General features: G+C 44.3%; 1 protein-coding gene across 4 annotated transcripts in view; it reads left to right on the top strand.

The window, feature by feature from the left end:
- The window catches only part of LOC126162766 (uncharacterized), a 384499-nt gene that overhangs the window by 354430 nt on the left and 15523 nt on the right, over nt 1-14546 (top strand). The window contains exon 1 of one of the 4 annotated variants that reach the window (XM_049919461.1): nt 11578-12152. The exons of the other annotated variants lie outside the window; for them this stretch is intronic. Within the exon in view, the coding sequence (XP_049775418.1) occupies nt 11782-12152 (371 nt within the window). The 5' untranslated portion in view covers nt 11578-11781. Of the gene's footprint in view, nt 1-11577; nt 12153-14546 lie in introns of those variants that run through there. 4 annotated transcript variants of the gene reach the window in all.

Here is a 14546-nt window from a genome sequence, read left to right as displayed (position 1 = left end):
GGTCATGAGTCCCCCGTCTTAAAACTACAAGGACATCACATACATCCATGCCCGAGGCAAGATTCGAACCTGCGACCGTAGCAGCACTACTGTTCCGGACTGAAGCGCCGAGAACCGCTCGGCCACAGCGGCCGGCTAAAGGTTCTTTGCATCGTAATTCAGAACAGAACACAGGAACAACAATATCGTATCGTATGCATAATGTCGGTGCATCAAAGCACTTATTATGAGCGCCTAAAAAATAACAATTGACTCTGCAGTCCCTGTAGAGCCACTCCCAGGGGGTTATTTTATGTGTGTAAAAACTCAGCCATTCGGTATCCACTGCTGGCTTGACTCATCCAGCTACTTCTAAAGATATTACAGCCTTCAGCCAAATTCATCTGTATTACTCCTGCATGTTTTCTAATGCCATCTGTCCACACCTTCTATTAGATCGTTTCCTAGTTCCTTTCTTAGCTCTTTTAATCCGTTAAATTTCGGTTACACGGTGAATAATAGAAATTTTACAGGTTGTCCATTCAACTAAATACATAGAGATTACAATTACGAATAAATTAAATTGGAACCATCACACACAAAATCTGTGGAGAAGGCGAACCAAAGGCTGCGTCTTACTGGTAGAACACTGAGATGCACCACATACACTTCACGAGTATGCCTACACTACACTCGTACGTCCTCTGCCGGAGTACTGCTGCACGGTATGTGATCCTTGCCAGATAGGATTGACGGAGGACATCGAGAAAGGTTAAATGACAACAACTCGTTTTGTGTTATCGCGAAATAGTGGTGAGAGAGTAGCGGATCTTGTAAGCGATTTGAGGTGGCAGTCATTAAAACAAAAGAGTTTCTCGTTATGGCGATATATTTTCACGTATTTCCAATGACCAAAATAATTTGTTGACTGTCACCACGTAGGGTCAAATGACAATCGTGATAAAACAAGAGAAACCAGAGCTCGCACGGAAAGATTTAGTTATTTTTGCCACGTGCTATCTGAGAGCGGAACGGCAGGGAAATAGTCTGAAAGTGGTTCTGTTAACACCCTCTGCCAAAAAATTGTGGATAACAGATTAGTCATGTAGATGCAGATGCAGATGTAGCATGAAGTTCGAAGGCCACTCTCCGGTCGAGACAGGAGTGCCAATATCTTCGTATGTCTACCTTCACATAGACCAGGGAATACCAAGTGTTTTTAAAGATCTTTCTTTTATTGCTATCGATTTCAGTGCTATAGTGCACCATTTTCTGGTTCCCGAATACAGTAAACACATTTTTTGTCATCGTAAATAATGAAACTATATATGATTATGCTGAAACTTCACACGTACATTACTTCTATTAGACTAAAATAGTACCAGTTTCCATATGTATCATGTAATAAAGTAGTAAAACCATTCGTTTCCTTTTTTACTAAGAGAGGCATCTCCTTAGTATCACAGATATTTAGCGCTAATCGCTAATTCTCATTTCTGTTCAGGTAATTCTTTCGACAACTTTTTGCGGTAAAAATATGACGATTAATGAAATATCTAGACATTAATATAGTTATTAGGTTCTGAACATATTTTTAAAAAATATATATTCCGTCAGATGAGGAAGACTACTGCAAGTGGAAATGGACGGAAAATTTGACTAAGATAGTTCTTAGTAGATTAATAGATAAAGATGGTTATCGTCTGGTCCCTGAAGAATAGGACATCCACCAGCTGGAAGGCTCAGCAGCTGACTTCGCTTCGAAAGGATTTGGAGATTATAATTGTAATGAACAGTAATAACAAGAAAGAGGGACGTCGCACCACGACGCATGAAAAATTGACATAACGCAGGATTCTTTCCAAGACCTGAGTTCGCTATACTTATTATTTACATAGTAGCAGTCAGTCACCCTGCTGCTGCTGCTGGCCGTACCAACATTAGTGCTTGAGTCACGCCCGGTAAGCCTATGTTACGCCCCCGCTTCCTTGCAAAGTCAGGGAAATAACCACTGAGGAGATCAGCAGTGCAACATATTCCAGTGATTCACTAGTTTGATAGTGACCGTGAAAGCCATCCGAGGCGAGGAGATCGTACGAGTGAGTCAGTTGTAGGACAAAGCTCTGCTTTCAGTCATTGTCCACAACTGCACCTGTCTGCAGTGGACCGTGAATCATTGCGCTGTCGGTGTCTTGACGCGCGTGCTGAATTAGAACGATGCTCTCGGGTATTTAGAACATAGCAATGTTGGTCTTTGTACTGCAGTACTTCCTTGCATTCTTCACTAGTTGTGACATATCGTAGTTCTCTCTGCCACTCGCCGTTATCGTACTTCAGTACAGTGAACGTGTGCTCCGTTTCTTTTTTTCACATATACAATTATTGCTAGTAGTGTTGGCCCTCTTTTAAAATCATCAATTTCGATTAAGTCCGGCTTGAGTCTGAGAATTCCTACAAACCAGGTGTGGATCTCGTTAGTTACCAGGTCAATAAAAGCAAGGTTCCGATCAATTGACCAATGATTCTTACTGGTTCTTGACATGACGTTAATGCTACATCCCGTCACAAATGCCACATTGTATCAGATTTTACATAACATATAACTGGCTAAAATATTCGTTTTCCAAGTAGAAAGAAGGCAAAGGCGATTCTTAGATTACCTCTGCATATTTTCAGTCCTACACTACTTACTGAACAGAAGATTCCATTCTCTGCTCTGTTGTTCCTTTCTATGTGCTCTATAATCATTTCACCTGCGCTGTTTTCGTAAGGTATTAAACTAAAATGGCAGTGGTGACGTGGTGCATTGTATTGCTGAAAGTGTAGGTCGCCAGCAGATAGCAATACATGATCCAACAGTAGGTTCCAGCATCATTCGCCGATGATAGGAAAATGCAGAAACATAAGAGTCCCATATCATCCTGTGTTATCAACTTTCACATGACAAAAACTTCAATAGACGCATGAACAGAAACCTGTCGGTAAGCGGAATGCGTAAACTCAGGAATTATCGATGTGTTAGATGTGTTCGATGTGGCCATCAAAGTATAGCAACGGGTACAGCGACTCTTAAGCCCAGGCGACCATTTTCCATGCCTCGAGCGTCCCGTGGTGGTGGTCCACTGTGTCTAAACTTTAATTTAGATCCATACTTACTGTCAATATCTGCGTCTCATCCCCAGTAAATATGAACCTTACAGCAAGTTATGTATTTGTAAGTTGACACAGATCCTAGGTATATTTGTTTTTCAGCTTCATTTTCACGTAAGAATTTTTTGTCAGCGTGTAAAATTGCGCCGTAATCAAAGACATAAGCAGGCCGTAAGGATTGTTCTGACGTGAGTGATGCGAAACTTTTACTCGTCTCATCTAACAATTTTTGGTGCTTGTTCTGTTTTTCGGCTTTCACGAGCAAATATTTACGGTATATTCGCGGAATATGCCTCGCAGTTTCACTTTCAGCATCCTCAATCAACAGTTCTCAATTTTATTTCCTCTTCATTGTATAAACATGCTCCTATTAGAGTTGGTATATTTTTTACTGTAATTGAATCTAAGAAAGAAGACTTCTCCCTCAGTCAAGAAAGGACCAGGTGTATAAAATAAATGGTGTATAAAATAATGACTACAAGCGGTCTCGATGGTGAATGGAGTAGGTGTTGTAACTCCACGAGAAATGTTATCAGAAATCATAAAATAACAATTTCGTGACTCTTTTTGCACTTGCTGATTATTTTGAAAGCTTAATTTCGCAGAGGGGAGGGGGGGGGGGGGGAGTGTATCTGTCAGACTCTGTTTGTATTAGGACTCCTATAGTGCAAAGACAGCCAGCAAGCAGAGATCACTGTTACAGTCTCCAAAATCACACAAATATAGACATTTTGTGAAACTAGACAACACATATATTACATTCTGATACCACTGGAGAGGAATATTCATAATATGCGGCGTCCACGTGTCCCATACTGGAGTGGCGATGATGTAGTCGTATCGCAAGAGAATTTTTCTAATGAAAAAGCCGTTGCTCTGATGCTGTTACCAGCTACGTATATCTCTCCTCTCACAGGGTGACTGACCGACCAGTAGCACTATCTGTTGTAGACGATAGCCGCAGATGGGACTATCCATAGCGACCACTTCCTTCACGTCTCAGTAGAGAGCTATCAGTCGTGAGCATGATCCAACACAGGCGGACGCCGCCTCTGAAACGTCTGTCCATAGCTCAAAAAGCACGACGGCAACAACGACCGATGTAAACAGATGGAACTGCGTTCTCTGCCATAAAAGTAATCGTATCGCTGCGGATGTTGACGCCCTAGCTGTGTTTGGTGGATGCTGCAACGCAACTGGTGCAGCTGCAAGCGATACCGGGAAATGCGAGTCTGACGAAAGTCTTCTTGCAGATGTCTTCTTCTGTGTACACAGTCCAAATTGAATATTGCTTTTACTGGTTAAACCCTCAATATAGCAGACACAGAGCAATCTCAACGCAGGCCTGCTCGTACATCTGCGAAATTCGAATCAGAATCCAAAAGCGTCGACTATAAAGCGTAAGTAATCTCGGGCTCGTGGAGGAATTTTCCGGGAGAATGGCGTTTACTCTCCTCAAGCGTAATGTACAAATGTACATTGTGTGAGTATAAATCGGAGAACTTCGTTTTTAAAACTACCAGCGTGATCGTGCATATTCAATCGCGCGCAGTTAAGACACATCTACCTCGTAGCGTGTAGTAACTTCTTGCGTCCTGACCACGGCAGCATCTGGTCGTGGCATTGAATCCAGAAGGCACTGTAAGCTTTGGAACCCAACCTCATTCGTGAGCGCTCGCCTGCGCTCCATCATTCAAGTGGATTTGTCGGAGTTTGGTCACCCTCGATCACGTCCCAAATGTGCTTGATGGGATCGACGTGATGTGCCGTGTGGTGCCTTATGAGCACCCGTGAGTCTGTCAAGTGTTACTTACACCGAACTGCTTCCGTTTGGCAGGGGTGACGTTGTGAACTGCATTGTTGAAGGTGCAGGTCGCCAGCACATAAGAATACACAACGAAAGAGTAGTTTTGTGTATCTTTCCGTGTAAGGGACCCGTTTCATCCCATGTCAATTGTTACCACACGACAGAAACTTTGACAGCTGGATCCTGTTGGTAAGCTGAATGCATGGATTCACGCAGTTTTAAATGTGTTCGTACCCTGCCATTAGCGTACACTTAGATGACAAGTCATCGGATAGCAATATGCACATATACAGATGGCGATAGTATCGCGTGCACAAGGTATAAAAAGGTAGTGCATTGGCGGAGATATCATTTGTACTCAAGTGAGTCAGGTGAAAAGTTTTCCGACATTATTGTGGCCGCAGACTTTCAAAAATGTTCATGTGTGTGTAAAATCTTATGGGACTTAACTGCTAAGGTCATCAGTCCCTAACCTTACACACTACATAATCTAAATTATCCTAAGGACAAATACACACACACCCATGTCCGAGGGAGGACTCGAACCTCCGCCGGGACCAGCCGCACAGTCCATGACTGCAGCGCCTGAGACCGTTCGGCTAATCCCGCGCGGCGCAGATTTTGAATGCGGAATGGTATTGGAGGCAGTATTCCGAGACACATAGTGTCAAGAGTATATCTAGAATACCAAATTTCAGTCATTACCTCTCACCACGGGCAACGCATCGGCCGACGGCCTTCACTTAACTACCTGTAGCAGCGGCGTTTGCGTAGGGTTCTCAGTGCTAATTGAAAAGCAAAACTGCGTGAAATAATCGCAGAAATTAAATGTGGATCGTACGACGAGCGTATCCTTAACAAAGCGTGGCGAAATTGGGCACTAACGGGCTATGGCAGCAGAAGATCGTTGCAAGTGCCTTTGATAATAGCACGACTTCGCCTGCAGCACCTCTTCTCAGCGTGTAACCATATCGGTTGGACCCTAGACGACTGGGTAACCGTGGTCCGATGAGTCTCAATCTCAGTTGTTAAGAGCTGATGGTAGATTTAGTGTGTGGCGTAGACCCCTCGAAGCCATGGACCCTAATTGTCAACAAGGCACTGTGAAAGCTGTTGGTGGGCTGTGTTTACGTGGCATCGACTGGGTCCTCTAGTCCATCTGAGCCGATCATTGACTGGAAATGGTTATGTTCGGCTACTTGGAGACCATTCATGCACTTAATGTTCCCAAACAACGATAAAATTTTAATGGATGACAATGTACCATGTCACCGGGCTCCAGTTGTTCAGAATTGGTTTGAAGAACGTTCTGGACAGTTCGAGCAAATGATTTGGCCGCCCAAATCGCCCAATATGAACCCCAACGAGTATTTATGCGACATAACCGAGAGGTCAGTTCGTGTACAAAATACTGCACCAGCGACGCTTTCACAATTATGGACAGCTATACAGGTAGCATGGAAGGGGACTGCCAACGAATTGATGAATCCATGCCACATCGAGCTGCTGCACTACGCTGGGCAAAAGGAGATCCGACATGATATTAGGAGTTATGTCATGACTTTTATAAGTGTGTTCCGATGGTGGTGGTCCACTGCAAATAATTGTGTTTCTGCAACGTCACGTCCCATGCACAGTTTCAGTGAAACATAATCACCCACTCACCTGACTTGCTGCCCAGTGACTATCACCTGTTCCCTAGGTTAAAAGAACATTTGGCCGAAAAGCGATTCAGCTCCGACGACGAGGTAAAAGAAGAAGAGGTTCATAACTTTCTGAACGGCATGGCGGCGATCTGCCACTGCCACTGCCACAACGCCTACAAAAATGCATCGACAGGCATGGTGATTATGTCGAAAAATAGCTAAATGTTCAAGCTGTAAACTGATGCAAACCATTGCAGAAATAAACAGGTCTATGTACTTATAAAAAAAATAGGAGATATTACTTTTGGGATTACCCTTGTAAAAAAGTAAGTAGAATGACTGAATGTGATTTGCAATTTGCCAGATTCATTGAGTTCTTTTGTCCGTAACGTAGTTACCTTGTTCTCTTGCCGTACCATACGACGAGTAATACTTATTTGCTTACATGGAACGTCGGTTGACGCATCAATTTGATCCGGGTTTGCAGCAAGATAAGGCTTCGCAAAGCAACTTTGTGCTACAAGCGCAGACACATTGTGTTATGCACGACAGTGGTGCGAGCACGTAACACGATACACGTCGACTGCACCTCGTGTATCTGCGGCTGCGTCCGCAACGCCTGAAATACAAGATGATCAAGTGGCTGCCTAAGCGTGGGAAGAAACCCCGTGACGGGGCAGCCGACCCGATGAACGCGCGCAGCCAAAATAGACAGTGCACCAGGGGGAGACGGGCTGCCAACTTGTCAATAGGAACGCGGGAGCCGTTACGTTGCACCTGGGCCGCGTGGGAGGAAGTAGGCGGCAGAGGGGCGCAGGTGACGATGGGCGGTGGGATTTGCGGGGAGGGCAAAATCTGTCGCACCTGCACAGGCGCAGCAGACTGCAGCTATCGACATAAACTGTAGTAATCAAATAAGCTCACCGGAAAAAAATTAATCACCCCGTGATAAATCATTACAAGCATCGATTAGTATCGTGGAATGTCCCCTCCCCTTCCACCCTGGACATAATAATCGTATGGATTCGGTTAGGAAGTTAGTCAACAAGGTTCTGCAGGCTTGTCGTATCCGGTTTAAGCTACTCGCTGAGGATTTGATCGCACGGTTCCACCAAATTGCGTGCGATTTCCCTTTTTTTGCCACTCTATCTCTTCCTAAAATTTACCCCTGTTTACGTACAATGTCAGTTTAAAACCTGAAATCTGTCTGATAGCTACTGCGCATGCTCATGTAGAGAAAAAGCGCGCGCGTTTGAGCACACGACCGCTGCACAATCAGTAAAGATTAAGCGATTCATCTGTGCGTGCGCAGTAAGGTGACTAATTTTTTGTACGGTGAGCGTAAATGTCGAAGGATATGAAAGGGAAGCCGTAAATGAGAAGGGAGAGAGGCAGGGTTGTAGCGTATCCCTGATGTTATTCACTCTGAACAAGCTGTGGAGAAAACCAAGGAGAAATTTGGAAAGGAAATTGAAGTTCAGGGAGAAGTAATAAAAATTTTGCGGTTTGCCGATAACATTGCAATTCTGTCAGAGAAGGCTAAGGAACTGCAAGAGCAATTGAACGGAATGGGTAGTGTCTTGAAAAGAGATTATTAGATGAACATCAACAAAAGTAAAACAAGGGTAATGGAATGTAGTCGAATTAAATCAGGCGATGCTGAGGGAATTAGATTAGGAAATGAGAAATTAAAAGTAGTAGGCGAGATTTGCTACCCAGTCAAGAAAATTAATGATACACGAAGTTGAGAGGATATGAAATGTAGATTGGCAATGGCAAGAAAATCGTTTTTGAGAAAGAGGAATTTGTTAAAATCTAAAATAAATTTACGTATTATTAAGTCTCTTCGGAAGACGTTTGTTTGGAGTGTAGCCACGAGGATTTAAGCAATTCAGACGAGAAGAGAATAGGAGCTTTTGAAATGTAGTGCAACAGAAGAAAGTTGAAAATTAGTTGGATGGATCGGATAACAAGTCAGGAGGTACGGAACTGGATTTGGGAAAAAAGATGTTTACGGCACAACCAACAAAAAGAAGGGGTCGGTTGATAGGACACACCCAGACGCATCAAGAAGTTTGGGTTTGGGTTGTTTAGGGAAGGAGACCAGACAGCGAGGTCATCGGTCTCATCGGATTAGGGAAGGACGGGGAAGGAAGTCGGCCGTGCCCTTTCAAAGGAACCATCCCGGCATTTGCCTGGAGCGATTTAGGGCAATCACGGAAAACCTAAATCAGGGTGGCCGGACGCGGGATTGAACCGTCGTCCTCCCGAATGCGAGTCCAGTGAGCTAACCACTGCGCCACCTCGCTCGGTCGCATCAGGAAGTCGCCAATTTTGTAGTGGAAGTATGTGTGGTGTCTGCAGAGGTAAAAATTGTACAGGAAGACCAAGAGATGAATTCAGTAAGTTCAAATAGCTATAGGTTGCGGTAGTTATTTAAGGATGACGAGGAATGCACAGGATAGACCATCACGCAGAGCTGCATCAAACCAGTATTCGGACTTACGACCACAACAATTGGCTCGTCGGCCTGACTCAAATCTTTCCATTTCTGCCACTTTCGAGTCGGTTTCGCTCCTTATTACGTACTCCAACTGCTGCTCGTATCTTATAGCTCTAAGGAATTGGATAGATGCATTTGATAAAAATCCGAGACCTTCACGTGGGTGGTAGGCAACTGCATACCACACCCAGCAGAACCACGTATAGAAAACACTGCAGTGCTCAAACTAATTAGTTACCGATTTAGGTAAAGATTTTTATTATCTGTCCAAGTGGTGTTGTATCTCACGCCTGATACAGGGCAGCACATTAGATCACGCAACGCTACGACACACTGCATTCAGGTCATGAGATATCAGGTTGGGTGTGACATTCCCAGGCGTAGTTATCAGCCCGTAGAAGTCATTATATATCAAATCAAGGTAGGTGGTCATTCTCTTGTACCAAAGCAATGAATTGTTACTTCATAAAGATCTGTGATCTGATTTTTGATGCCTCATTGAGAGAACGAGGGGTAACTCGAAAGAAGCAAAGTAAATTATTACCAGGTAAAAACCAGTAGCTGCGTTTACTGAGGAGAACATACTCGTCTTTTCGTCACTTTTATGATTAGCACAGATTATGAACGGAGCAGTATTACCAAAAGGACGAAAAGATGTGCTGAAGGAACGAGAAAGTAAATGTTTGCTACCGATGCAATAATTTGACAAACCTGTAAACGATCTTTTGACAAATAATACGAGGAAGGACTGACTTCTTCCCATAGTTCTCTCACACGGTCATTGTAGCAGTTCACGCTAACATAGTATGGAAAATATCACTAAGTTGTTTCTTACACCAAGAGTCCTCTCTCTCTCTCTCTCTCTCTCTATATATATATATATATATATATATATATATATATATATATATATATATATATATATATTCTCAAGTGTTAGCTTACAAGAATGGAAGTTTCACGTTCTTCTATCATTTGAAGACGGTACAGTCGTGGTTCGGTGTTAATATTTAGGTCCAGTGGTAACTGGTTTACATGTCGGAGCTCAGGAAATGCATGTGGCCTCCTACAGGATCAGCTATTGTAACAAACGTTCATTGGAGTACAGCATTACAGTATAAGAAACTTCTCTTAGACCTCAAATCAATATTGGCGATAATGGCAGTTCTTCTCTATTTTTGTCACAAATATTCTCAGTCTTCTAAAGACAGTATCTCAGGGGATAGCACACTGGACTTTCTGAAGTAGTGTGTCTAATTACTTAATACATTTGGTTGATATTTTGTGTAAGGGTATAGACAGATTATACAAAGCGATCGTTTTAATCTTCCTCGATGATCTTTTCGTTGTATAAAGTATCGCGCTCCCCCCTGAAATATATTGTCAATGCTTCATTACTCGTAGAAATGTAGCCGTGGTTGAGAGTCTTTATTGTTCTGTTCTAAAATTAGTCGATCGAATTTTCGTCACAGCATTCGTTCCTTCAGTCTTTATTGCACCTAAGTAGCTGAGTTTTACTATTGAAATTTCGAGCGAGAACGTTCCGGGAAGAGTCGGACAACATATTACTTCCTCGCACAAACACATCGCGTAATGACCACAACGAGAAAGTATGAGAAATTAGAACCAAGATAGAGCCCCACGACAATAATTCTTCCCACGCGCCATTCGCGAATGGAGCAGGGCGGGGAGGGATCAGTTAGTGCTAGCAGAAGTACCCTCCTCGACACACCATTAGGTGGCTTGCGGAGTATGATGTGATGTCAGTCACTAGATTTCGATCAAAAAATATTTTTTAAAGGCATCGACGTCTGGCCGTTAAAAACTATTTATTCGTAAAATCAACTATTGCAATTTCGGCTGTGCGGCTGTGTTATAGTTAGTCAAATTTAGTGTATAAGGACATATTAGTTTTTAAAAAAATCTTATAGTCACATCCATTGGCTGAGTGTTTAAAATGATCCTTTCTCTAGTTAAGTTTGCGGGTGCTGATCTTCTTTGTGATAAAATTTTCTCGGTTTCGTAGTATTTTTTTTAGTATTACACTTTATATCGTCGGATGTGCGAATACGGCAATAATCCGCGCAAGTACTAATAGCTACATGTATTTGATTCTTCGAGAAATTCTAGGACGCTCTTAGCAGTTGCTGATGAGATGGCAATTAGCAGCGGATGTGGACCCAGTTCCTGGAAGCCAGTGGGGTATAATCACAGGCAGGTGATGGAGAGGCACTGCCTACCTGTCGCAGGCGTCCATCAGCGAGACCGGACTGATCCCTTGTTTGTGGCCCTTCCGTCAGTTAAGTGCGTCTGGCTGCTCCGGGCTCCGAGGGTGGAAGATGCTCTCCCCTCCACCACCAGCCGGCGCTGCGCACGGCCCGTCACCCCGGCTGCGCGCGCACTGCCCGCCCGGTCAGCTGTCAGTAGGGTCCGTGTGAGTGTGGCGGGCAGATGCGTCGCGTCTGGAGATGCGAGCGCACGCAGTCGTTTCTTGACGCTCCGTTAGTGTCGTAGTTGTGCCCCTCTTTTGACGCAGGCCGAGATGCTTTGGCCGACGACGCAACAGTGTTTCGCGACAATGAATCGTTTCTGTTCGCGCGTGTTGTGAGAGTTAATAAGGCATTCGTTGCCTGAGCGCGCAAGTGTTTACGAGAGCGGAGTGAGGCTAGTTACCGGGCGCCGAAGAGAAAAAAGAGATGACTGTTTTGCACGGAGCGCGCGCAGTCGTGCTGGACGAGCCGGACTCTGCAGCGTCGGGCTGCTGGACGCTGCGCCGCCGCCAAAAGGCGTCCCCGACGCCTGCGTCGCTTTCGTCGTCGTCCTTGTCGTCGTCTTCCTCGTCGGGCTCGTCGCACCGGCGCCGTTACCGCAGGGGTCCGCGTCGCGTCGAGCGTCTCAATTCGGCGTCCTCGTCGCTTAGCGACGCCGACGGCGGACAGGTGTTGCTCGAGGGATGGACCCAACACGGGTTCGACTCCCGGCCGCAGACGCCTTCGCCGCCGCAGCGCGCGTCGCCCAAAACCGCAACTTCTGCCAGGAGGAGATTGGTCGCCGCATGGATACACAAGTACGCAACGCTCTTTTACATCGTGACGCCTTTCCTCGCCGTTTTCGTCGCCTTGTCTTACAGCCGAACCTCCGCTAAAAAGCTTACAAGTATCGCACGGAAATAACTTACCTTTTTTCTTGTATATACAGTCTGTAACTTTTGTAGAGTAATAAGAACTGTACACACGTCTATCGTCTGCAACTGATCTTGTTCTTTCCATGCTTGCAAAGGAACACTGAAGAGAATTTGCGCATATGCAAGATACAGTTGAATATTTGTTTCCCCGTAACGTTTTAATACCTAACATATCAGTAGCGGGTTTCTATTTGTTATTGTCTCACATGATGCTGTCAGTTGTTTTTTGTTGGTAGTGGTATTTGTACCGTACTTCACACGCTGTCATGGTTTCTGGTGATGCTGTCCTATTCGCCGCTGTTCATTTCCGCTGTTTTTAGTAGCGCTTTGTTTTAATTAACAGTTCAGCTTTTTAGTTGACACTAGAGTATAATTTCTGTTCTGCTCTTGATTTAGTCCCACTTGTGACGGATAAGCCTTCTCCCTATCGACTGAAAACAATGCTCGCCTATCGACTGAAAACAATGCTCGAAATCCCAAAGTGGTAGTGCGCGTTTAGTTAAAACCTCAGCACGTGAGTCTTACTTACACATTTTCAAGGGAAATGCAATGCAGCAGATCTTAAAGCATGGACAGTCACATCCAAGAAACGGTTAAGGAAGTGAAAAATAGTAACTAACATGTCTGACGCAATAATAATAATAATAATAATTTGTGATGCTGGTACGTCGTTTTGAGGTTGACAACAAATGTAAGCGTTGCGCGGACCATTTATCATGTTGCAAATCCTAAAAAGTACATACTGCCATTAGATTTTCTTTGCAGTACTTACATAATTAATAAGTAAATGCTGATTAATTGCCTGGTTTAGACGTGATGGTCTTTACGTTCAACGTTGCTAGAAGCGTTGTTTTGTCTGAGAGAATTTCAGAGGAAGGTCTGCAGCTGACAGTACCAGTAGTTTACGTGTGTAGCGTAAAGAAATATTCCTAATTTCCAATGAAAATGTTTTATCAATCCTACCAAGGGATTTTCCCGTAATAACACCTAAGCTTATCTAATACTTGCGCAGACTTATCAAGTATCATCGCCGAATCATTGTTGCCATTTCTTCATCTGCAGGAGTTACATTATTAATTTTTCTTATCCTCCTTTCTTGCGTCCTCCCAGATTCACTGCGGAATTCACAAATGGTGCTTTTTCTGATGTTGATATTTGGTTGTTCGTGTATGTGGAATGGAAGCGGGGATTCAGCCCGGTATTCACGTAATTCGCTGTCGAAATCTGATAAATCGCGAAGGTTAGTATTACACTGTCAAAGATCATTTACAAATCTCTCATGAAAGCTAAGAACTATTTGTAACTATCACTGATGTACCCCAGCACATAACAAAGATTTTATAAGACGTGTTTGACAAAGTTCTTTTACTGTGTACTACGGCCATCACTGGTCACCCATTAGTTTACGCGATCGGGTCTCGTCCGATTTTGATACATTTGGAAATGTGTAACTCTTGAGCAGAATGTAAATATCGTATCTCCGAAGGGTGCCATGGTTAGCTGCCGACGTCACATTTCTCGACGCTGCTGTAAGTTAGTGTACTAGCAAATATTGCAATGTTTTGTGTTTCTTGATAATTTCTTGATAATTCCTGAACATAGAGTACCAATCTTCATGTTATGAAAACACTGACGTACTCAAATATTCTTGTATCATATTCTGTTTTTGGGATGCGTAGATTTCCATTGCAGTACTAAAAGTATAAAGATAATCGGTTAGTTACAGCAGCATGGACTGCATTGTTTTAGTTGGCAGCACTGGAAGAGTAACGAGACTAAACAATTTCCCCCGCATAGCGCGGAATCGAGAGCTGAGCAGTAGAAAAAGTCGTGGGTACATGGTCGAAGTACACAATACTGCAGCTCCGAAATAACGTCGTCGATGTGTCTGTGCAAACGACGGAAATCGATTAAATCCATGGGTTTTAGTGGCGTTCCGTGACGGAGCACCAGGGGGTTCCCCGCGTACGTGACCTGCAGCACGATCCCCAACGCCCACCGAATTCCAGAGCGGCGCACAGTGAATCGGCTCTTGACTGGGCGACCGAGGAGCGGCAGGGCGTAGCTCCCGAGTAGCAGGTGTTCGCCGTAAGAATAGAATTCGACCCTTCGTCGCCGTCGGGACGCAGCGCCTCCGTTTGCCGACGCTGCGGCAGATGACGAAATTCCTCGGCCGCATAGCTGCCCCGGAATGCTATCGCACAGGAAAGCAAGCGCCTCGATTTGCGTAACGGCGGAGTCACGCTTGAATCACAGGCGCGCTAGGGGCAACGCGGT

The sequence above is a fragment of the Schistocerca cancellata genome, chromosome 2 (assembly GCF_023864275.1).
Source record: "Schistocerca cancellata isolate TAMUIC-IGC-003103 chromosome 2, iqSchCanc2.1, whole genome shotgun sequence".
NCBI classification, from domain to species: Eukaryota; Metazoa; Arthropoda; class Insecta; order Orthoptera; family Acrididae; genus Schistocerca; species Schistocerca cancellata.
This window is presented reverse-complemented; position numbering and strand designations above follow the sequence as displayed.